Source organism: Tarenaya hassleriana, unplaced genomic scaffold (genome assembly GCF_000463585.1).
Source record: "Tarenaya hassleriana unplaced genomic scaffold, ASM46358v1 Cleome26, whole genome shotgun sequence".
Taxonomy (NCBI): Eukaryota; Viridiplantae; Streptophyta; class Magnoliopsida; order Brassicales; family Cleomaceae; genus Tarenaya; species Tarenaya hassleriana.
The window spans coordinates 1,404,496-1,431,277 of record NW_010965869.1 but is presented as its reverse complement, the minus strand read 5'-3'; the positions used below and the strand labels follow the sequence as shown (position 1 = coordinate 1,431,277).

At 35.1% G+C, this 26,782-nt stretch overlaps 2 protein-coding genes and 1 pseudogene across 2 annotated transcripts; all 3 read left to right on the top strand.

Annotated features, from left to right (window-relative positions):
- Window positions 1-9,325: 9,325 nt before the first annotated feature.
- Window positions 9,326-10,506, top strand: LOC104817076 (probable pectinesterase 29). Its single transcript, XM_010546154.1, has 4 exons — window positions 9,326-9,445; window positions 9,560-9,775; window positions 9,930-10,144; window positions 10,323-10,506. The coding sequence occupies exons 1-4, from the start codon at window positions 9,326-9,328 to the stop codon at window positions 10,504-10,506; spliced, it is 735 nt and encodes a 244-aa protein (XP_010544456.1).
- Window positions 10,507-17,590: 7,084 nt separating this feature from the next.
- On the top strand, window positions 17,591-21,006 carry LOC104816894 (acyl-CoA-binding domain-containing protein 4-like). Its single transcript, XM_010545906.1, has 8 exons — window positions 17,591-17,918; window positions 18,427-18,957; window positions 19,060-19,125; window positions 19,205-19,377; window positions 19,502-19,692; window positions 19,768-20,084; window positions 20,309-20,413; window positions 20,731-21,006. The coding sequence occupies exons 1-8, from the start codon at window positions 17,784-17,786 to the stop codon at window positions 20,899-20,901; spliced, it is 1,689 nt and encodes a 562-aa protein (XP_010544208.1). The 5' UTR covers window positions 17,591-17,783; the 3' UTR covers window positions 20,902-21,006.
- Window positions 21,007-22,093: 1,087 nt separating this feature from the next.
- On the top strand, window positions 22,094-26,560 carry LOC104817075 (annotated as a pseudogene).
- Window positions 26,561-26,782: the final 222 nt, after the last annotated feature.

Here is a 26,782-nt window from a genome sequence, read left to right as displayed (position 1 = left end):
AAATACCAACAATCCTCCACCATTTTTAGAGTAAAATAAGCAATGGACAATCAAGCAATTAATCATTCATCTTCACAATTCTGCGCATAAATGAAAGTGTCTTTACGATTGAACTTTCACTTAGTGTAATATACAACAATAGACTCGAATTCCGTAGGTGTCGATACGATTGAACCTACGTAATCCTAGTTGAGCTACCATGTATACACACACACAGAATCAATAGATTTCCTTGTATATCTTGACACTATATCGGCCATGTGTCCATATCCCCTTCACAAGGACATAGATGTCGAGCCATCAACATCTTGAAGCGACCACACTTTATGTTCGCATAGGTGAATTCTTTCAAATCGTGCTCTGCAACTAAGCACTTTGTCAAAGAATTCATTAAGTATAAAACAACCTATTTACGTTGCATACCAAGATGCTTACCTCGGGATAATTTACTTCTAAGCATCTACAACCACATATTAGAGGATTTAACTCATTGAACTCAAGATCTAACGTTGTATTAGACGTTGAGTTGAGATTCCTCTAATTGTGATTTAATCAATAGGCCCAAGACACATCCCTATAGTCATTTTGTGCAACATGTCCCTCGACAAACTCTTGGTAAGAGCAACAACCAAATTTTGTTTTGTACGTACAAAATCCACCACTATGGCCCCGTCTTTTATAAGATCATTCACATAGCTATGTCGTAAACCAATATGTCTAGACTTCCCGTTATACACATGGCTATATGCCTTAGCCAAAGTCGTTGCGCTATCACAATGTATTGTGATAGGCGATACCAGTTTAGGCCATAATGGTATCTCGAATACCAGATTCCTTAGCCATTCTGCTTCTCCTAGATCTTTCATCGAAAACTTTGATGACAAGAAATCTTTTGTTTTCTTGACTTGCTCTAATTCCGTACCGAATATGAGCATGTCATCCACATATAAGCAAATAATAACCCCATGACCATTCTCGTCAAACTTGCTATATACGCATTTGTTTGATTGATTTAGACGAAACCCGTTAGTCAATATCACCTCATCAAACTTTTGATGTCATTGTTTGGGTGCTTGCTTTAACCCGTACAATGATTTGACTAACTTGCACACTTTGTGTGCTTGACCCGATAAAACGAAACCTTCTGGTTGCTTCATATACACCTCCTCTTCAAGATCACCATTTAGGAATGTCGTCTTGACATCCATTTGGTGAATTACAAGATTTTTGATCGAAGCAAGAGCGATCAATAATCTTATCGTAGCTATTCTAGCTACCGGTGCATATGTGAGCTACTAGCCGAGCCTTGAACTTATCAATAGTTCCATCGACTCTCATCTTCTTCTTGAAGATCCACTTGCAACCAATCGGTTTACAACCTGGAGGAAGATCTACTAAGACCGAAGTGTTGTTGCTCATGATGGAATCCATCTCATCATTTATTCCTTCTTTCCAGAACGCGACATCTTGCGATCTCATCGCCTCATCATACGTCCTAGGATCTCCCTCGATATTATATGTATAAGCCAGCTGAGTTACGATTGACTCATTAGTACCTTCCACCAGGTACATCTGAAAGTCCGAACCATAGGATTTTGCTTTCCTAATACGTTTACCTCTACGAGGTTCACTTGGTCCATCCTCTTGATCGATTATGCGATCACTCAAACTAGGTACAGAACTAGGTGGTTTATCCACCGAAGAAAATCGACTTTCGTCGAACAATGCATCTCTTGACTCAATGACCGTGTGCATGGCTATATAGTCATTTGGTTCTATGACATGGAATCTATAGGCTTTGCTATGTAAAGCATAACCTATGAAGATACATTCAATTCCTCTATCTCCCAGAGTTTTTCGCTTTGGTTCCGGGACCTTCACTATCGCCCGACATCCCCAAACCCGAAAATAATTCAGATTCGGTTTCTGCTTGTACCACAGTTCATATGGGGTTACCTTGTTCCTTTTAGATGGAACTCGGTCAGAATATAGCAAGCCGTCAACATGGCTTCACCCCAAAAACCCTCACTTAAACCCGAGTATGAAAGCATGGAATTAACCATTTCTTTCAAGACCCTATTTTTCCTTTCCGCTGCACCATTTTGTTGCGGTGTGCAAGGTGCGGTAGTCTCATGAATCACTCCTACGGATTCAAAATACGTAGGATCATAGTATTCCCCTCCCCTATCGGTCCTAAGCTTCTTTAGCTTAACCCCGAGTTGTAACTCAACCTCGGATTTATACGCTCTAAACCTATCAAGAGCTTCATCCTTTGAATGCAACAAGAACACATAGCAAAACCGAGTAGAATCTTCTATGAATGTTACTACGTACTTCTTATTTCCTAAAGACGGTGAACTGTGCAAGTCACATAGATCACTATGTACTACTTCTAAAAAATCCGAACTTCGTTCTATGCTAGAAAAAGAATGAAGAGTTATTTTTGTTTTCATGCATGGAGTACATTTTTCATCATTCAACGTGCATGGTGGAATTAAATCCATTTTCGACATAAAGTTAACACGTTTGTAATGAACATGTCCTAGTCTAGCATGTCACAACATAGACACATCAAAATCATCAACAACAAACGAAGAAGAAGTAATAACTTTATTAATACTGAACTTGAACATATCATTACATAGGTAGCCTTGCCCCACAAACACTCCTCCTTTTGAAAGGATAAACTTTTCAGCCTCAAATACCATCTTATACCCGAACCGATTGAGTACACAACCCGACACTAAGTTCCTTCGAACATCCGGAACATACAATACATCCCTAAGTGTTAGAGACTTCCCGGATGTAAGTAACAACTCTACTTGTCCAATGCCTTGGACTTTTGTTGTAGAGTCGTTTCCCATGTAAAGAATGCTTCCGTCTTCAACAACTTTGAAAGCCTTGAAGAGTCCACGATCCTTACATATGTGTCGAGTTGCACCCGAATCGATCCACCAAGATTGGTCACCCTCCTGAACATGATTTAATTCATAAATCATAACCACAAAACTCATAATACAATTTGCCAAGAAACAATCGTTCTTACCTTGAGTGGGTTGGTCGAGGTCTTTCCCTTGACCATCTGCACTCTTCTTCCATGAGTAGCAATCCCGCTTGAAGTGACCCGGTTTGTTACAAAACCAACAAGTCGCATCTGATTTTGTCTCCTTCTTGGGATTACCTTTGGAGGGTTTCTTGTTTTGCCTTTTGGCCCCGCGTTTCTCTTCTTCTACCACATTAACGTGGATGGAGGAGAAACACCCTTACCATCTTGCATTCGGAGATCCTCCTCTATGCAAAGATGTGTTCCCAATTGCTCAAGGGCCATGTCCTCTTTTCGATGCTTTAGAGAACGTTTGACATCCTTCCAGTTTGGTGGAAGTTTGTCAACAATGGAGGAAACCTTTATGGCTTCATCCATCTGTAGTTTGTGTTGTGTAAATTGACTTAGGATCCTCTGTAGTTCATGGAATTGCTCCATAACCGATCTCGAGTCAACCATCTTATAAGAGTTAAAACTACTTACAAGAAATTTCTTGCTGGAGGCATCGTCCGAGACGTATTTAGCCGCCAACGATTCCCGCAGGGCTTTCGTCGTGTCTATGTGTTGATATACATCAAAGAGTTCGTCTGACATACCGTTGAGAATGTGACCGCAACAAACATAGTTATCGTTGTCCCATTTGTTCCGTATACGTGCCTGCGCCAAGGTTTCTTCTTCGGTCTCTTCCGGTCTGGGTGTGCTGATGACGTAGATGACTTTCAGCGTTGTCAACAAGAAGTGCATCTTCTTCTGCCACCGCCTGAAGCCCACGCCCTCGAACTTGTCGAGTTTGTGAATGTTTATAGCCAAATCCCTTACAGAAGATGTCATCCTTGAGTGGATAACGGTTTTAGATTGTTAGAAATCTGAAGGAAATACAACGAAAAAACGAGAATGAAATCGAAACCGAGGGACCGGATATCTCTTCAAGGTGTGTAGACACTTTCCTAAAACCGTTATTCCATCCGTTATGAGCAAGGACTACCGGAATACGATTCTGAGATACAATGAAGAGAAATACGTTCTAGAATTGCTCGTTCAAGAACGCACAGACAAGAAAACGTGAAGAAGAAGATGAACGAAAGCTTTCGAAGAGTTTTTGCAAGAAACTTCTGAAAGTGCTCTCAAAATCTCTCAAAAATCGAATTGATCTCATACCCAACTTATTCTGACGTCTTTATATATAAACACCAAAGAACATCACCAAAAGTTGCAAAATCTGCAGTTTTCACGCGAAGAATCGCATCAGTTCGTATTTAATTGTCATGTTCCGAGTTACACTTGACACAACACGAAGTACTTCTCATAGACTTTTGACTCAGATCGAGTTCCACGTGATACGGGCAGTGTCAAATTTCTGTGCAACACGAATTTTTTCTCAGAAAAGTAACACGGTCCGAGTTACATTTGTGTAAAGAAAATTTCGTTTTCGTCATGAAGACTGAGTTCTACTTCACCCAAGTTGAGGTATACCTCACTCACAAACCGAACAACTTTACTGCCAAACACATATGTGTTTCACCGATCCATATTATATCATTTACGAATATTTAACTCCTCCACCATATCCGTAATACATATAACTATGAATCTCTTGAGAGATTATTAATAAATCTCATTCATTTACTCTAAAAATACCAACAATACGATGGGTGATCTCACGGGAAGTACTTTCCACGATGTGTGCGAGTGAGGACAAAACACGCTAAAAGGTCCCGTGTTGGTGTGTGGGGACTAGGTCTGGGCAGGTACTCGGACTTTTTAGGGTATCTTTATCTCGATCTCGGTCTCGTCGGATTTTTGATTGAAATGTCTCGATCTCTATCTCGCGAAGTCCGGGTACCCGAAATTCGGATACCCGAGACACGAGTTCGGGTATCCGCGATACCCGAACCCGAACTCGTGTAAAATTTAAAAAAAAATTGAGCAGACAAATCTGCAAAATTAATACATCAATGGCATAAAAATCAACATCAAAATTTATCCAAAATGCATCATAAGTTCAACGGCATCATAATTCTTGAACCCACCAAAAAAAAGAAAATAAATTCAATGATGAGATTTGAATCAGATATAAGGATGGATAACACCACGTCACCACCAATGGAACCAAAATCTCACCAAGTTTGGGGAAAAAACCCTAAATCATGTAATTCCGAAGCATCTAAGGAAAATCCCAAAAATATCACATTTATGTACCATCTCACCCCTCAATGTATTTAGACGCATAAACTTCTTGATTCCTAGAATAATCCCAAAATCTTAAAACCCAAAGTAAATGAATATGCAGAAAACGATGGGAACATGAGCAATTAGAAATTCGGACAGGAAACAGAGTAGAAAGCTCACTGTATTCGGGGAAGAGATGATCGGTAATGGCTCAAACGCGACAGAATAGTCCTCATGTCAGATCCAAAACACGAGAAATCTACCAGAGAAATACGGGCTAGCAGCGGGGCAAACTTTTCGACCAGAGAAACACGTCGCATCAAAAGGCTAATCCGCCGGAGACGGAGAGACAGAGAGTCGAACGATGGAGACGAAGACGGAGGAGAAGCCGAATGACGGAGAAGAAGAAACAATGGCCAATCCGCCGGAGACAGAGAGATAGCGAGACCGAGAGGCGAGAGAGTAGTTCTGAAGAGAGAGAGAGTCTGCGAGAAAATTTCATGAATTAGGGTTAGGGTAAATTAGAGTTAGGGGTAATGTTGTAAATATATTAAATATTAAGGGTATTTTTGTAATTTTATTTTTTTGCCGACCCGTCACAAATTTTTTGAACTCGAACCCGAACCCGAGACTTGGGTTTTTCGTCTCAGGGAACTCGATCTCTATCTCATTATCTCACGAGTGTTGAATCCCGGGTACTCGTGAGATAGGGTACGCGGAAACCCGCGGGTGTCGGATAAAAGTGCCCAGCCCTAGTGGGGACAACTCTATCATTCCGTGGCGGCCAAAAGTCGTTACGAATGGTGTCAGAGCCGATATTCTCCCAGTACGGTGTGGTTCGAGGACGAATCAGGTGAAAGATGGTGGGCCTGTAATAGCTCAGGATATTGTAAGAGGGTGGAGAGTGATCACCGGTGCAAGAGGCACGGACAAGGAGCGGCTCCTGACGAGCTTCTGGGTAGGGTGTACAGGGATGAATCGAACGCATCGGAATAAAAGGGATCCGAGGGCTGTGTAGGTATGAGACTACATAGTCTAAGATAACTTAAAGGAATTAATTGAGCTATTTATATCAACAAGATATATCTACACAGTCTAACATAACTTAAAAAAAGTTATGCTAAAAAAATTTTATGATAGAATTTTGCAAATGATTATTGGTACGAGTGGGCAACAATTCGATTCGGGTTAATTGGTCACGTTAATTTAGATTCGGGTATTTTGGATTTTAAAAATTCATAACAAAACAGTTATTTAATTTTATTCGGTTTGGTTTGGTTGGGTTTTGATTGGTTCAATTCGGTTTTATATATTTAAAATTATAACCAAATAAAGATTCAGTTTGTTTCGGTTCTATTATTAAAAAAATTGAAACGTTTATAATAGAAAAATAATATTCAAACATGATATAATATAAAATACCATCGTGAACATTTTAACATATGAAACAATAAAATATAAATTTATATCATAATTTGTTTTGACTTAAAAACAAAAAAATAAAAAATTTTAAATAAATTTTCTCATTTTCAAATGTCCATATAGCACAAAATTTAAAAATAAAAAAATAAGAATGAAATAAATTGAAAATAATAAAACAATAATTAAATTAAAAAAATTATATATCTCAATTTGTTATATACCATATTTATAAAACAATATCATTATACTATTTTTTCTAATTAGATTTAACATATATTGTATATCAATTAGTGATACATATATGCATAAACAGTTATATTCGATTTATTTGGTACGGTTAATTCGGGTTTGTTTTATTCGGTTTACGGTTATTTCATGTTTTAAAAAAACATAACCAAATGGTTATTTAATTTTATTCGGTTCGTTTGGTTCGGTTCGATTCAGATATATATCGGTCGATTCGGTTAATAACTGAAATATCTGAACCGAATGCCTATCCCTAAATATTGGTATTGAATTCAACGAACTATCTTTCCAAAGACAATTAACCTTTACCATCAATTGTGTCTACCGTTATAAATTAGTCGTTGCTTTGATTCTTTCTTACTGGCTTCTATTAATAGCAATTAAATACGACATTTAATAGTATTTTCTATTAGGACTCTTTGATTTCTTTGTATAGACTATATAAATGTACAGACTATATAATTATACGTTGCTTATTATCACAATACAGAATAAGAAATACATTAAAATCACCTCTCTATCTTTAATTGATAAAAAAAAGTTCAATTATACCATTTTAACCTTTTACTAATCACAATTTATAAATTTTTTAAATTACTTTAAATTTGTTTGTTAAAAAAAATTAATTATGGTATGAGAGAAATTTTACCTTTTATCAAACTTTCTACAACTTTTTATCTTTTAATTTTGTAAATAAATATTGATAAAAAAAACTCAACTATACCATTTTAATCTCTTATTAACCATCCTTTATAAATTTTTTAAATTACTTTTAATTTGTTTGTTAAGAAAATTATTTCTGTTATAAGAGATATTTTAATTTTTATAAAATTTTGTACAACTTTTTATCTTTTTATTTTTCAAATGAATATTGCTAAAAAAAATCAACTATACCATATTAAATTCTTACTAACCATACTTTATAATTTTTTTAAAATTACTTTCAATTTGTTTGTTAAAAAAATTATTTCCACTATAAAAGATATTTTACTTTTTATAAAACTTTTTTTCAACTTTTTATCTTTTTATTTTGCAAATGAATATTGGTAAAAAAAAAACTCAACTATATCATTTTAACCTCTTACTAACCAAACTTTATAATTTTTTAAAATTATTTTCAATTTGTCTGTTAAAATATTTATTCCCGCTATAAGAGATTTTACCTTTGTATAAAAATTTATAAAACTTTTTACCTTTTAATTTTGCAAATGAATATTGGTAAAAAAAAAACTTAACTATATCATTTTAAACTCTTACTAACCACACTTTATAATTTTTTTTAAATTACTTTTAATTTGTTTGTTAAAAAAAATAATTTCCGTTATAAGAGATATTTTTACCTTTCTTAAAACTTTGTATAACTTTTTACCTTTTTATTTTGCAAATAAAGTTTGGTAAAAAAAAATCAACTATACCATTTTAAACTCTTACTAACCAAACTTTATAAATTTTTTAAATTACTTTCAATTTGTTTGTTAAAAAAAATTAATTAAGGTATAAGAGATATTTTACCTTTTATAAAACTTTGTATAGTTTTTTTACCTTTTTTATTTTACAAATAAATATTGGTAAAAAAAACTCAACTATTCCATTTTAAACTATTACTAACCAAACTTTATAAATTTTTTAAATTAATTTCAATTTGTTTGTTAAAAAAATTAATTTCATTTTAAGCTCAACTATACCATTTTCACTAACAAAATGCACTAAATCTTCTATTTTAATATTCTTTTTTTTAATCATCTCCGAATTAACGCGATGAGATCCCTAGTTAATGCCGTTGATTAATTGGTATCAAAGATTTCAATTACAATGATTCCCATAAAGGAAAAAAAAAATCATCATCTCTCTATAAATAGTTTCCGTATCAATGAGCCATCAAATCTTTTTACTCTGATATATAAATCTATAAATTACAGATATATAAAAAAAATAATTCTTCTCTCTTAGTTATATAACATGAACATGAAATCTCTACCATGCGTATTAGCCTTCTCTTTCATTTCTATTCTATGGTCAAGGGTTTCACCGTCGAGCGTGTACCCTAGTTCCTTCGCTCTCAACCCTAACGTCAATGTAGTAAAGACTATCGTGGTGGATCAATGGGGTCATGGCGACTTTAGAACCGTACAACAAGCCGTCGATTCGATCCCATCGGGCAACAATGAATGGATAAAGATTTATATAAAAAGGGGCATTTACAAGTAAGTTTTTTGTTTATATTTATAATCAAATTCATACCATATATATATATATATATATGGTATGGTATGAATTTGATTATAAATCCTGGTGTTCCTCCCATTAATGAAACGATGAATTCATATATATATATATATATATGTGTGTGTGTGTGTGTATATGCATCATGGTGTAATTGATATGTGTGTGTATGATTGTTGCAGTGAAAAGGTCCAAATTACAAAAGATAAACAGAGGATAGTTATGGAGGGAGAACATCAATCGACGACCGTTATTCAGTTTAACGACGCTGGAAACGCCATCGACAGTGCTACTTTCAGATTGTTTGCAGATAATTTCGTCGGCATAAACTTAACGTTTAGGGTTGGGACCAATATAACACACACACACACACACACACACATATATATGCATGCGTTTCATTTGGAACACGTTTTCGACAGGATAATGAAAGAGACGTGTCTTTTGTTTTGGTAGAACACATACAACTTGCCATTACCGAGCAATGATGCGAAGAAGGTATCGGTGGCACCGGCGGCGGTAGTCAACGGGGACAAGGTGATGTTCTACAGCTGCGGTTTCATAAGCGTTCAGGACACATTGTGCGACGGAATAGGCCGCCATTATTTCTTCAGCTGCGACATCGAAGGAGCTGTCGACTTCATTTGGGGAAGAGGCCAATCCGTATACATGGTAACTTGCATCACACTGCATCCACTCCATCATAATGATCGTTTCAAAATTAGGGTTTGACAGCCTCAAAAAGCACAAACGTTGCATCCATAATTAATGAGATTTAGTGAAACGATGAATTCATATATACATTTGTATTGAAAATTTTTTGCAGAGATGCCGAATAAACGTGGCAGGGCGATTAATGGGAGGAACACCAGGATTCATCACAGCACAAGGGAGAGAGAGCGAACAAGACACAAGTGGGTTTGTGTTCATAATGTGCGGAAGAGCTTACCGACGGTACTCTCGGGTTCTCTTCTCTCGTACCATAATGTCCGACATCGTTGTCCCCCAAGGATGGGATGCTTGGAATTACGCTGGCCAAGAGTAAGTCCCCCCTCACACACACGCATACATATATCTATATATTAGGGTTTCGTCTGGTTTTTGCTCGGTTGCGGATAGATGAGTCTGTCTCTATGATTTAATAAACATATTATATTACGATGTTAATCTGTATATATATGTATATATGACTGGAATATATATGTTGTATATATTTCAGGCAAACGATCACCTATGCAGAGGTGAACTGTGAGGGACCGGGAGCAAATAAGAAGGGGAGAGTCAAATGGGAGAAGACTCTTCCTCCTGATGAAATCAATTTCCTTAAAAGCCCTAAAACTTTCATTGACGCCGATAATTGGATGGAGCAACTTCCTGTCTCCGCCAAGCTCCCCATGTACTAGACATCATCATCATCGGTCTATCAACCATGCAATGGGGGTTCGGTTTTCTCCTTTTCGTTTCAAGGCTAGATTTTGGAAGATTTTCCGATGCTCTTTTCAACTTTTATTCTTCAATATTGTATCGATTTTTTTTTTGGTTTGTCGTTGTACCCTCTATTCAAAAAAGTTTATAAACAAGGAAGGATTATGCCAAGGCAAAAGGGTTTTTTACTCAAATGACCCACTTGGGTCGCACCTGTTTCAGCGTACACCACCGAAAAAAATAATTTTTTTTTCAATTTTAACCTATTTTTCGGTTGAAAAAGTCCGAAATACCCTTTTCCTTTTATTTTTTACGATCTTATTATGACTAACATATAACTGATATATAACTAAAAAAAGACAGATGATTTTTTTGCCACCTTTTTTAGAATCAATTGTAACTATATTTAGAATTAATTACGAAGTCGTAATAACGAAGTTGTTTTCGAACGGATAAATATCGTGTATTCATTAAGGGTAATTTCATCTTTTTAAAAAAAATTAATGTGTTATGTTTTTTGTGGTGTACGCGTGAAATAGCTGCGACCCAATTGGGTCATTTGAGTAAAAAAACCCAGGGCAAAAGTGTATGGCGAGGCTTGTATCAAAGTTGAAATGCGCCCATTGTGATTCTCCATATTTCAATTTTTTTTCTCTAACATAGAAATCGAAGAATTCATCTCATATTTGTCGATTCTCTCTCGAATAAAGTGTAATCTACCGCATACATCCAAAACATTCGAAAAACTAATCACATAAATCATGCAAAAGATAGAAAATCTCTGTAGCATTTTTTTATATAGATTTTTTTAGCAACACATTTTTATATATCCGAGAGCTGCATAATTATCAAAATTGATTAACCCTAGAAGAAAAACACCAAAGCTTTTGCACTTGTATGCACACATATAGAGTGAATACTAATATATTATTCTGTTAGTTATTAACTCTAAAACATTTATATACAAGATTGAGTGGTTCAATCCGTAAAGAAAAGAACAAAACTCATTTCCAGTTCAGGTTCGAATCCTCATTTGCAAGGACTATTTATATGGATTTTGCCGGTTTTCTGAAAGATAAAGCCATACGAAAGTCCGGTGAACTTCCGCATCATAAAAAAACTCTAGAACATTTATCGATTACTATGATTGGTGGGACAACCTTCCTCTCTCCATTTCTCTCATCATCATCATCATCATCATCATCATCATATGATTCAGTAATAGTGTTGGGCTTTGGGTATTAACGAGTAGACACGTAGAATGGGCTTAACAAATGGGTCTTATTGCTCTTCGGATATGTTACTTGTTCACCTGGTGAGTGATCTCATTTTATTTGTCAATTCAATGAGAATTATTAGTCATTAAAAACTGCATTCTTCTCCATTTAATTGCATTATGAATTTCCTACTGAAAGTAAAAAAAGGGGGCATTTATTGCAATATTTTATAAAAGAAAAACAAAATCTTTCGAGGAGAAAAAACCAAAGAAAAGGAAAGAGAATTCCTGCTCAGTGTGTTCTCAACTGTTTTGTCTTACCGCAACATAGTTCTCTGTCTTCAGAGGACGATGAAAACAATACTCAAACCTAACAGTGAGTACGGGTCACATGATTTTAGAATATTATTGAATATCTCAGTTAATAAAATTTAAAATTATATTGTATTTTTCTAAAAAAATTAGTTGACAATTTTTTTAGAATTGCAATAAATATTAGATATCTTTATTATAATTCAATAAAAATAAAAAATTATATGTTTAAATAAAAATAAAAATATTTTTATTTTTTTTATAAATCAAATGTTTTTAAATCAAATAGAGATCTGAAAAATAGCGACCAAATATAAAAAAAATGAGATAATTTTATGATTTATTTTTGTTACATATGAACTGGCCACCATTTTGTAATGAATTATATTATGGCTAGCTGTAATATTTTTTTATTTAATATGGCTTATTTATTTTCTTTGATTTCCATACCACTATTTGGTACCAACAAGACAAGTCAAAAGCTTTTTCTCCGCGTCAGAAGGATCCCTCCCGCGTTTGTCGCGTTACCCACACCTATACGCAGCGTAAGAAAATCATATTTTAATAAGCAACGAATTAAGTGTTTTTATGCATAGTAAAACACTTGAATTTCTTTGTTAATAATCAAATAATATCATTTAGAGTAACCGGATATCCTTTATCGAAATCCAAATTAATTACGCAGTCAAATTAACTATATAATTTGAATTATGTATATTTTTTTTACCAAATTTAAGGTTTAAAATCAGAGACATGTTTTACATCATGTTTTATCGGTTGAAAAACTAGTTAACAAAAGATAAGGTCTATTAATTTTTTAAGCATTTGGGTATATTTTTTATTAAATATTCAATTAATCATTTGATGACAAAAATTGTGAATACAAAACATTCTTTTATAATAATTATAATAATAATAGTTTATAAAAAATAATAATAATAATAGAGGTTGGGAATTCTAACAAATAAGAATCTTTTCCGAATGAATATTTTTTTGTTAATATATATATATATGATGTGGTTACATGACAAGACACAGGCAGCACTGCCCTCAAGCTCACTCCAGTGAAAAGGAAAAAGGAAGAAAAAAAAATAACAAGCACCAACTTTCATATCATTTCTCACTCTTATCTTACGTACAATCAATTGAAATGACTATAATAAATTCAAATAAATACGTTCTAGGGTATATACACACACACATATATATATAGAGAGAGAAATTGATTGATTTTTTCACCTAGCCTATTTATTCATCCACCGGTCATACCATGCATAGTTGGAAATGAAACCTACTAATTAATGTTCTTTTCGTAAAAGTGTTTTTGTATTAATTAGGAATTTTATTCCATATGATATTATGATATGACAGTGGAGACATAGTACAATTCTCATGGGACCTTTATGTTTTCCCTAATCAAATCATTTAATAACGAGAATTTTCATAATATATTTTTTATTGAAAATGTCATAATATATCATAGTTTTTTTATTTAATTTTTTTTCATATAATTTACTGATGTATAAATATGTACAACATATATATATATATATATATATATCTACTTTGAGTTCTGTAGAAAAAAAAAAGAGACATTTATAACATTTATTGAATAATAGACATAAAAAATGCATTGGTCATAAACTAATTTGTTATCTAGTTTTAAAAATTTCACTTATAAATTTCACATGATTAAGGGCAGTGCAAGGGCAGACGACCAAACGTTTGGAAATTTGTTTTCTTGTGGCTTTTTCTCGAAACCTGTCTCCATGAAAATGATGGAGATGGCGTGGGCATTCAGGGCTTTAATATATATATATATATATATATATATATATTATTTTATATTTTTTATGAGTTCCTGGAAAATACTGCAAAAACTGTACAAAGAGAGGGGGAGTCAGCTCCCTCCACATGGTTTTTCTGAACTTTTACTTCTTTATAATTGATTTAGGGATTGATGGAAGTGAAAGCTACGGACATCATGGATTCCAATCTTTACCATAGCTGCTTGCATATTACACATACTCATACTCGTATATATCAATAATTACTAAAACTCAATATTAATTTATGTATATAATTTTTGCAACATTAAAATAATATTTTTGTTTTGGTATAATACATTACATTATTGATATTGTGATTAACAAAAAATTTCAAACAGCAGGATACATTCGACATACGGTTAAAACAAATGACATCTTGAAATGATGACTTTCAAAAAAATATTTATATAAATTTAGTTCGATAAATTATTTACTGATTTTATTATTTTATTACGTACAATTTCTTTGGAACAAACGAATAGAGTGAGTTCTAATTCCGTTAATTGTTTTTGCTAAAAACGTCCTGAATTAAGCATGAATTGGAAATTTTATTGTTAGATTTTATGAAATCCAATCAAATACGTGAAAATGATGTGTGCGGAAGAATTACATAATTTTGATGAAATTCTCTAAAACTTTGATAAAATTTCAGTACATACTAATTGTATAGATTACAGTATATCAAATTCAAATGCATTAATTGAAAATTTTAGCTCATATAAAATTTCAAAATCAATAATTCAAATTTTTAATAAAATTTATTATATTTTAATTTTAGCTCATATAAAATTTCAAAATCAATAATTCAAATTTTTAATAAAATTTACATTTCTATTCTATTTTGTTAATAAATATTTATTTGTAAGTTATAATACTAAAGCATTTCCAAATTTATATATGTTATTTCATAGTCGTGATTTCGCCTTAGTTCAAACGTTCCTACTTCTATTTAAAAAATCGCAGACGAAATTTAAATTAAATTCGATCAAATAAAAAAAATGGAAAACGACCTATGCTCATTTTTTGGATTTAGCTCAACAAATTTGGTACTTCAGTTCCACTTTTTTCTTTTTGTCAATTGAATTTAGGAAAAAATCCAAATAAATACATGAATTTGTTTAAATCTTATCAATAAAAACATAATTTTTTTAATCTATAAAACAATACATCAAATTGTAAATTCATGTATTTTTATGAGTTACAAATTCATATATTTATTGATAAGGTTTAAACAAATTTATATTTATTTGGAATTTAGGTTTAAAATACAACCACAATTTTTGCATGACCGCAAATCACATAAATTAAAAAATCTTTTTACAACGAAAAAGAAGCCCCTTATCCAATCATTCTAAATTTAAAAAATTATTGATAATTTTTAGGAGGTTGGTGGGTGGCATATTTTTTTCTTGGGTTCTTGGAAGCTCCCGAGTGGATGATGATTTATGATTAAAATTGTCAAGAGAGCATTATCAAAAATATATTTATTTTATTATTTTTATTTCTAACATATTTTAATTAAATGATTAGTAAGATATATAATTAAGGAATAAAAGTTATAAATTAATGTAAATACTATAAATTTAATATTATAATCAATAAAATCAAAATATGATTACTTAGTGTAAATACTATAAATTTAATATTATAATAATAAAATCAAATGATCATGTTGTATCTATCACAGATGAAAAGGCATGTGTTGAAAAATTAAAGTAAAGTAAAAATATTTTTTTTATATAATGACCACTCAAAGTGATAGTTTTGGATACAACAAGTTTCAAGGTTAGTGATGAATGCAAAGATCAAGAATTTGTATCTTCTCGATGCACTTTGGGAGTTGTGTTTCCCCTTCTTTCCCTTATCCCTTCAATTTTTGTATCATTATTTTTAAATGGAATTTGCATCTTTTTTAGTGTTTTGCATTATATGAACCGCCGTATTAGTTAAAACACATTTGTTTCATTTACAAAAAAAAAAGTATATTTAGCATGATCCGTCTAGTTATTTTATATGTAATTTAGATTTATAAATTGAGATCATGTGTCAATTGGATTTGACTTGGCTTTCAATGATTTCATTGGCAGATTCAAATTGGATGGCTTTCTGATAATTATTTAAAAAAAAAATGTGCGAGTAAATACAAACCATTGAACATAAACTAATTTCAATGTTGTAACGTTTGTATGGCGTTATAGTATATCTTTAAAACACATCGTTATTAGTTTGGATAAGATTAAACAAACATTCATTGACTGTGATTGCCTGTAAACTTCTTTTGTAATTCATATTAATTTAATCAACCAAACTTTATTTACACATGAAATTACCTAGGTTGAGGAAATGGCAACAATCAGGGATTAAAGATGAAAAAAATCGTAAATGATATAAAATTAGATTCCATGATGTTAGCATATTAATATTTTAGAGAATAAATAAATATCAAATTTGTTTATAAAGTGAAAAACATGTCCCTTTAACTTTCTATACATACATGTATATATTCAATATTTGTGTATAACTTTATATATACATATACACACACGTACGTACTACGTAGATGTGATAAGATGGATGTCGAAGACTCGAAGTAGTAGGAGAAACATGAAAAAGCAACTCTCTCTCTCTCTCTCAATCAACGGTCAGAAGAGATCACATCGGGCTGATGTTACATTTGTTTGTGGTGTAAATTTGTAATATATGTGATAAATTAATGATTACTTAATCCCACCGTTCATATTCATGCTCGAAAATTAACAAATAAAAATTTAGTTAAAATACATTTGTTCTATTTACAAAAAATACATTTGTTTCAAAATTATTATATCCTTTTATTAACCGCAGTTGATAAAAACCACGACGAGTCGACAGAAAATCTTTCGTAATAGATTATAAAAATGATTTTATAGGATTTGGAATAAATATAAAATGATTATTTATCGAAAAACAATATTTTATAGCAGGTAAGCAGTAGTATCAGTTAGGGTAACGCCGATTGATGACAGGAGATTTTGTCATAAATATAACTCTCTTGAAAATATATATTTTGAAAAAAAATATATAATCGGGATTGATTTTAGTTTGTTAATTATTAAATAATTTAAGTGCATAAATATTTTTTATTTGAATTATAATTATTTTAAAATACCAATAAAATTAAATATTAAATTTTCTAATTGGTGACGAGCGTTATCAATGAATGATGATAGCTAAAAAAAAATATTATTGGATCTGGTTGTTATATTTTATTAAAGGTAATCAAATGAAAGTATTTATAAAATATAAATTTATAATAATTAAAAATATAATAGCGTTATCAATGAATGATGATACATAAATTCTTTACATTTTATAATCTATGCAGTTTAAAAAACCCCATAGAAAAACCGCAGTTTTTTTGTCTATTTATTTTTATTACGCTATCTCTAAGCAAAACGATTTATATATGGCGGTAGAATTATAGCAGTGAATTAATTAATGTAAATTCAATAAATAGGAAACAAAAAATCAATTAACACAAATCTGACTAATTTGCTACATCAAATAGTTATTGTATTGTTCATCCGTAATTTTCAAGTCTTTTCATGTCCACCTTGACAACCATTTGCTTACAGTAGTATGTCATAAAAATTCAATTACAAAAATTTTAAAAATAATATAAATTTTGTGTGATTACACAGTCTGGCGAGAGAATTTAGATTCGAATTTAAAGCTTCCATCTTCACCTTCTCTCTCTCTCTCTCTCTCTCTCCCCTCTCTCTCTCTGACGCAGAATACTCCTTTGTGTTGTGCAACGTATTCAGACACATCTCATAGAAAGACAGAAGAACACCAAACTAGGGTTATTTTCATATAAATTTTGAAGAGAGATTTCGAATAAAAACAATTATTAAATTTGATGGGTTCTTTTGGAGATGAAACGACGACGAAGAAGAAGGCGACGTGGGTATACCCTAAAGTTTTAGGGCATAACCCTCGAGAGAGATGGGGTCATTCTGCTTGCTATTCTAACGGCCTGCTTTACATCTTCGGGGTATGTTCCTAATTTTTCTGTTTTGAATGATGTATTGATCTTTCGTTACGCATGTTATATAGTTTCTTATATTTATTTTTTAATTCTTTTTTGGTTACGAATCAATCATTGGTGTTGTTATTTTTGGAGAAGTGAAGAGAGGACTTTCTAGCTTCGATCTTTACGACTTGCCATTTATATCATTTCAAGTAATTTAATATGTGAAATTTTGGTCCTTTTTTCATCCTCCGTCATATATTATATAGTTTCATGTCGAAGAGCATTTATATACAGATTCAACACTTCCGTATTATAAAAAAAAAACACACTGTAAATTTGTATTTCTGTATGTGTTGTGTATGTGTTTGGGTGTCTAAAGATATTAACGTATGCCCATAGTCTATATCCTTTATTTTTTTAAGAAAACTAAGTTGCAAATTAAACCTAAATAAAATTTTCACTAAAAGATCTAATTAAAATTTGTTTTCACTCTTTTGGGTAATTTTTTTTTTGGTAAATTGTGATCCAGGGATGTTGCGGCGGTTTACATTTTAGCGAGGTCATAACGCTGAACCTCCGTACAATGACGTGGACCGCGTTTGCGACCACAGGACGCCGTCCGGGACCGCGCGACAGCCATACCGCGGTTCTTGTGAGAAACAAAATGATCGTCTTCGGAGGCACGAACGGTTCGCACAAAGTGAACGACCTTCACGTTCTTGATTTGGTCTCAAGAGAGTGGTCGACGCCAAATTACCTCGGTACCCCTCCTTCGCCGAGGGAAAGCCACACGGCCACGGTGGTGGGGGAGGACAAAATGGTCATTTTCGGTGGCAGCGGCGAAGGCGAAGGGAATTACCTCAACGATTTGCATGTTCTTGATCTTGGGACGATGACATGGACTTGTCCCGAGGGTGTGAGAGGTGATTGGCCTGTCCCGAGGGACAGTCACAGCTCTGTCGCGGTAGCGAAGAAGCTCATCGTTTATGGAGGGGACTCGGGTGATCGGTACCATGGAGATGTCGACGTTTTCGACATGGATACACTCACATGGTCGAGGGTACGTATAAAGAAGGTTCTATACTTTTAGGGTTTTTTCGTGTATAAGTTTTCTTGCACCACAAGTTATGATCGGATTTGAAAATCGGGGTTTTGGTTTCAGCTTTTGGTTGATGGAAGTTCTCCGGGTGCTCGAGCTGGTCATGCTTCTCTAACCATCGGATCAAAGGCAAGTATTTTAAGGTGTATTTATCGGTGGATATACGAGTAAATATATCACAAGACCAAAATAAACGTGTTTTTGTTAGGTTTATATTATTGGAGGTGTTGGGGACAAGCATTACTACAACGATGTCTGGGTTCTAGACATGTCCGGGAATTGTTCTTGGACCTGTCTCAACGTTGGAGGCCAGAAACCGCAAGGCCGGTTTTCTCACGCAGCAGTCTCAACCACCGGTTCAGACATTACAATCTACGGCGGGTAATGACATCATGCTTAAAACCCTATATTACATCATGACACTCATCTCTTCTTCTTTCGATTAATCCACGAGTTCTATGAAAGAATTCTTCTAATAATGAATCTTTCTTTGTTCGATGACCAGATGCGGGGAGGACGAGCGTCCTCTAAACGAATTGTTGGTGCTGAAGCTCGAGAAAGATGAACATAACGATCCCCATAACATCTCTACACGTAAGCTGTTCAATACCAACCATTGGAGCAAAGATCATAGAAGATACCTCCGAGACCGAGGCGAAGATATTAGAGAACTGCAGTCCTTTGGGTTTAACTCAGGTTTTGATCCTTACATGTGCATTGAAATGTATCACAAATTGTGTTTTTTTAATGTATATGCATTTTTTTTTGCAGATATGCATCATAAAAAGAGGAGGAGGATGTCTAATTCAAAGGTCTGCAACATCGAATCAGATCAAGAGGGTCGTTCTCTTTCGCTCTTGTCTAAACATTCAGCGCCTTTGCGGTGTGAGCGCGACTACATTCCGATCCAAAGGCATCAAGAAACCTCCGTTCGGGTTCCGAGTTTCAATATCTGGAAGCAATTCCGCCGAAGTCACAACAACAATCTCACGTCATTACGTCAAAGCCAAGAGCATTGCCCGATGCAAAACGTTCAGCACATTCCAACGTTCTGTAAAGCTTCGGATTCAAAGACTTCAAAGGATTTGGTAACGTTTCCTTAATCTTTTTGGGGATAAATGACTCGGTGATAAACGCTTTGGATCGGAAATTCAAACCAAATAAAAAACATGCTAATACTATAATATATAAATTGTATAATTATGTATTAGTGTAATAACTAATAAGCACATTCTACGGTCATTCATCATATAGATTGTTGCAATGTAAATCGTTGGTGTGTTCCGTTTTTTTTCTTTTAAATTGCCATTAGATTGGAGCCAATGTTGTCGGAAAAGTCGATGGAACCTTCGACTCCGGTTTACTTATGACGGCCGTCGTGGACGGAAAGATTTTCCGAGGAATTCTGTTCTCGCCGGTAATGTATACTATCCTTTGACCTTTGCAAACCCAAGAATTTCATTTAAATTTCTTTTTGCTGTAAACGACCAGCTTGTGATCCTTATTTTAGCAAAACCATAATCCCTGATTCTAGCTATTCCTATTCAATTTCCAAAGATCATTGGTTCAATGCATAAAAATAGAACGTAGTCTAATTGTAAGATAATTGTTATTCTCATGAATAATATTTTAATTTATAATAAATATGATGACCCTTATAAAATAAAGAAAAATCAAAACATAAGTGATCCATAGCGGATGAATAATTTTGTCTAACATTTTTATATTTATTAGGGATCTGGGATTGGTCCTCAATTGCCGTTCACGAGCCCAATCGTGGTGGCTCAGGCGGCGGCGAAGCCGTTGAATTCATCATCATCGCCGGCGGCAAACCCGAGAAGAAGCGACCTTGAAGGCGTTGTCCTGACGTTAGGCGGTCCCGGAGATATGCACATGAATGAGTAAGAAGATTAGAATAATGTGTATATTTATTATAATTGTATAAATGAAATATATAACTGAAAAGAGTAAGCAGATCCCCAATCTTACGTGTGAGAGGGTTTCATGTTGTATATGGATTTTATTATACTTATAAATTATATGTATGTTTGCAACAATATTTTTAATAGGCACTTATCACAAGTTCACGACTAGTTAAAAAATTTTGATGTTCAAATAAATTAAATTCGAAATCAACAGTGAAATAACATGGTATGATTATATTAAGAAAATCAGTCACAATTCAATTTGATGATGCGATTTTATGACAAGGGCATGAAATTATATAGAATATTAGGAATAAAATTTATATGATATTAGGAAGTATCACATACTCCTTCGCTATGAAATTTAATCGGTCCATATAAAGTAGATATTAGAATGGCAAAAACATAAGATATGATGATTACGAAGAAAATTTTAAAGTTTTTTATGACAATATTATATATGAAAATGAAATATAAATGGAAAATTAAAAAGGCAATAAAAGGAGAGAAGCACCCCGCGCAATAAACGGGATATGTCACGAGGAGTCGCTATCAGCCATCCGATGTGTCTGACACGTCATCATGACATTGATGATAGATTTTGAAACTGAACTTCGACCTCCTCCGTCACTTCACTCAGACATGACATCTTTCTCTTCTTACACGTCACTTCACCTTTAGATTCTCTATGGGTCCCACCTTTTAATCTTTGTCTTATTCAGCAATATTTCTTAATGAGCCTTTCGTGTGCCCAAATCTTATATGGGCCTTTCATGTATACAAACTTTTATGGGCCTTGTTATCATTTGTACTTCTATATTTTTTTTTATCATGACTTTTTATTTTTTGAAAATATTCAATTAAGGATGAAGGAAAGAAAAACTATATTTCTTAACACACAAACAAGAAAACTCAAATTTGAAATAACCAAAATGTTATGTCCAAAATCAACCGAGTTTTTTATTGGAACTCATCGGTTAGTCACCAATTTATAAAATTTTCATACCTATATTACCATAACTCATAAACCTAAAAACATAAAAAGGGAAAACAAATGATGGAATTTTCATAATTGTTTGAATCCAATTTGTATGATGATGAATAATGTGGATCCATTAAAAGATTAACTGGTTTTCATGTTTATGTGATGAAACAATGGTTTGAAAACAGGCATGGGGTGAGGCAACTGAAGAGCGGATGGTCGGATCAGATGGACCGTCTATATAACACAATGTCCGATTCAGAAGGATCATAGTTATGTGTACAATTTCACAACTGTTGGACAGAGAGGGACATTGTGGTGGCATGCTCATTTCTCATGGCTCAGATCTACAATTCATGGACCCGTCATTATCCTCCCTAAGCATAATGTTCCTTACCCTTTAACCAAACCCTACAAGGAGGTCATGCTCATGCTCGGTAATAAACCCCAAAACTCTCTCCATTTTCTTTCACCGTTGAGAGAATTGGATACTAATTCCAACCCGACATCCCAAAACTTTAAAAAAGGAGTATATTGTACGAGATTTTCGCCTTTTCTACGAGTATATTGTTCGATTTCGGTTATTAATTGTATTAGGAGAGTGGTGGAATTCAGACACGCAAGCAGTGATCAACCAAGCTCTTCAGACAGGAGTTGCTCCGAATGTCTCTGATGCATTCACTATCAATGACTTCCCTGGTCCTCTCTACAACTGTTCCGGTACAAGTATTCACCAATATTAATAACCCGATTTTGGTTATCGATCTTACGAGACACCGGTTCAGCGTCGGCTATTTTCTGCACGTTCCTTCAAACCCAAGCAAAGAGATTTTTCAGCATCGGCTATTTTCTGCACGTTCCTTCAAACCCAAGCAAAGAGATTTTATACACGATTCACTTCTCCATCAAGTATATATATCTGTTTCTAAAAATAGATGCTACTGTACTTATATTAGCTTAACTTCGTGTTAGTTCATAATGAATCACTATAAACTACTAAGTTGAAGTCTTCGATTTAAAATCCATGCAGACATGAACAACAATCTTTTCTTCAGCATAGCGAATCATACATTGATGGTGGTTGAGGCCGATGCATGCTACGTGAAGCCTTTTGATACCGAAGTCCTCTACATATCGCTCGGGCAGACCACAAACGTGATTCTCAAGACAAAACGCCGATCACCGAACGCTGCTTTCCTCATGTCCACAAGGCCTTACTTCACAGGCCAAGGCGCTATTGACAACACCACAACCGCATGGCTTCTCCTATACGAGAATTCTCAACACCCGAAACATGGTTCTCGCCTTCCTCTGATTGCAAAATCAATCCTTCCACCGATAAACGACACTTCTTACGCCGCTAACTTCAGCAACAAGCTGCACAGTCTAGCCAACTCCGAGTTCCCCGCAACGGTTCCAAGAATTGTCCAGATGTGATTCTTCTTCACTGTTGGGCTCGGGTCACGTCCCTGTCCGAAAAACATGACTTGTCAGGGTCCAAACGGGAAGAAATTCGCCGCCTCGATCAATAATGTCTCCTTCGTTGTCCCCTCAATCTCCATTCTTCAGTCATATTTCTTTGGCAACTCCAACGGAGTATACACAACCGATTTCCCGGAATCCCCTCTAAAACCATTCAATTACACCGGAAATCCTCCGAACAACACGAATGTCGTAAACGGGACTAGAGCTTTGGTGGTACCTTACAACGCAAGTATCGAGGTTGTGATGCAGGACACAAGCATTTTAGGAGCTGAGAGCCATCAGTTGCATCTCCATGGATACAACTTCTACATAGTTGGAAAAAGGTTTGGTAACTTCGATCGTGTGACACCCGAAACCCGCATCCCGCAATACGAGTTGCGTCACATGGACAAGTAAAATAAAATAACATTTCCAAAAATCCGCGGGAATTTAAAACTTTTCTTTTCAGAGTTTAGCGGAAGAAAAACACTCATACATACATATAAGGTACATTATTCCAGTTATAATTATACATAAACAGTGGTAGTGATGAAATTATTACAAACCGTAAAAGTCTACCACCGATATAACACAAAACCGTTTCCCAAAAGCGTAAATGTACCATAGAAAATAATTATACATGATCAAACGATAAGCTGCCCAGGTCTCCGATGTCCGCTCCTCGGCTACGGCTGCTCGCGACCTGAAACGTTGCGTAACAACGTCCTAAACTAATTGCTTAGAGAGTGAACTCGGGCGTAACCCGGAGTTCCATTCTCATGGTGCCAGGGAAAACACATACATATACATATATATACTAGTATTCTAATAAACAGGAATTGAAAACAGGAAATCACTGTAAGCATGCAGCAATCACAATCAAGTCCGTACGACAAGTCGCAGGACAGAGTCCGTCAAATCGTCTCTATGCGCACCATGCGTAGGTAATGTACTCCCCATGTGCATAGCACAACCACCTCTCTCCTCGGAATCCATCTACTCCGCAACCACTCGGAATCTGGCATAAGTATCTTTTTATTTTCTCCGCCCGAACACATCACCCCACCCTAGTATCGATGTCACCTCTCGATACTAGGCGTGTCACCCGATTCCGGCATTGATGTCACCTCTCAATACCGGAGTTCACCAGATGTCGGCTACAACCGACGCCATCGACTATAACGAGAGAGCCCATCACTGCAACTCTCCCTCGCCGACCATCCGCCGCAGAAATACTTGTCAGGTTCGGGCCCGAACCTGGCAGAGTAAGTCCGTACCACCTCCTCGTGAGACCCCAATCTACCCGAATCTCAGGTATGTGTGATGCCCTCATCCTCGGGATACTCATATCCCGAGGTCCGCTTCGTCGCTAACAGAATTATTGGCGCGGTTCCAAGAACCGTGTGTTATTCGTCACGCAATAATACCGACTACAATCGGCTATCCACGAAGTCATCGGGGTACCCATAACCGTCCTATCGTTCGGACGTTGGCGCGACTATATCATCGCCACATTCACAATCATATCCCATATGGGTGACACCCAACCCGAATTGGATGGCCCATGGATGGGACGCAATCTCGCAATCATCGTGCAATCATTCACAAACGCTCGTTTCTACAATCACGCGCTAAACGTTAATTCGAACCCTTCCGAATTAACGCTAGTGCCATACCAGCTACCCCAATTACATGCATTTATATAGTTTATTTACTATACATGCATTTCTGCTTGCGTAGTCTTTTATATTTATTTTTATATTTTCTTTGAGTCTCTTCATTCATACTACCATATTATACCTCCGGTACGACCTATCTGGTCCCGGTCCGTCCGAAAAAACCAGTTCGGTTCATTCCGTGGTTTTTAACCTTACCTTGTATTCATTTTGGGTCCACACTACGTGGGGTCCGGTCTGACCCGTAATTCCGGTATATTTTACATTTTTCACTTTTTCACAATTTGAGCCGGGGCAATATTAGGTCCGTCTTATTAAGTTTTTCAATTTTCCACATGGTGAATTTTTACGGTTTCGTTACTCTTTTTTTTTTCAAACCGATCGGTCTAGTCAGTAGACCGATCGGTCCAGTCGGTTCAGAACGGACGTTTCGTCTCGTCCAGACCGGATGGTCTGGCAAGTGCGGAACGGACGTTCCGGCCTGTCTAGAACGGACGGTCTGGACTCGTCTTCAACCTCTGGACTTCGCGTTTTCTTCTGTGGACCCAGAACGGACGGTCTGACCTCAGACCAGGCGTTCTAGTGCTCGGAGTTCATCAAAATCACTCAAACATGCATGATTCACTCTGGGTACTACACTAAAACTCATAAAATTGCAGGTAGAACACGAATCAAGGATCAATTTTGCACGAAATCACTCAATACCCAAAACCTCATGTCAACTGACTTCCGAGTTAAACTCGAATTTACTCACCTCGGGTTAAATTCACGCGTTGGGTGAGGGATTGGAAGCTCGGTGATGCTCCTCTGTGTCTGTAGAAACGAATTCGCGCGTGAATCCTTCGGACTTGAGAGAGAATTTCGGGTTTGCAGGTGAAGAACAAGTGAGGGGGAAAGAAGGGATTAAATTAAGGCCCAGGATGGACCAAATCACGTTTAAGGTAAAAAAAAATTGGGTTTTCTGGTCGAAATTAGTGCGCACACGTCGTTTTCAGGTCGGTCCGGACGAAAACTGCCGCTTGGTCGCTGCCGACAGTCTGGTCCGTCCGTTCCGAGAGTCTGGAACGGACGTTCCGGTTTGTACGGTCCGTCTGTTCTGTGCTACCTGGAACGGACGGTCCGAGTTTTTTTTTTTTTTTTGAAAAACTGGGTTGTTACAGATCCGGACAACGATCGAAACAAGTTCAATATCATCGATCCTGTCGAGAGGAACACTGTTGGTATCCCATCAGGAGGTTGGGTCGCTATTCGGTTCTTCGCTGACAATCCAGGCAAAGTTCAATATTTTTCTTTTTATATGAAAATCTGAGTTTTATATAAATATATAATAAGTTAATAACTGTATCTAAAGTTTGAGAGAATGAGAAAACCTAACGATATATACGCAATAATATACGATGCAGGAGTGTGGTTTATGCATTGCCACTTTGACGTTCACTTGAGTTGGGGTCCTTGATGGTGACGACCTTCCCGACCAGAAGCTGCTTCCTCCACCGTCCGATCTTCCCAAATGTTGAACTGCCAAGAACGATCTTGACCGTCCATTCTTCGAAACCCCTTTATTTTTATTTTATTTTTTGTTTCTTCCACCACATATGTTGCATTCAATAAATCTTCTTGATTTGTCATTTTGCATTTCATTCGGCCGGAAGGGGAGCCCAAATAGAGGATGAAGAAGCATGTATTTGATAAATTAAATACTTCTTGTTATATATATGTACGTCTAAATTGAACTCTTA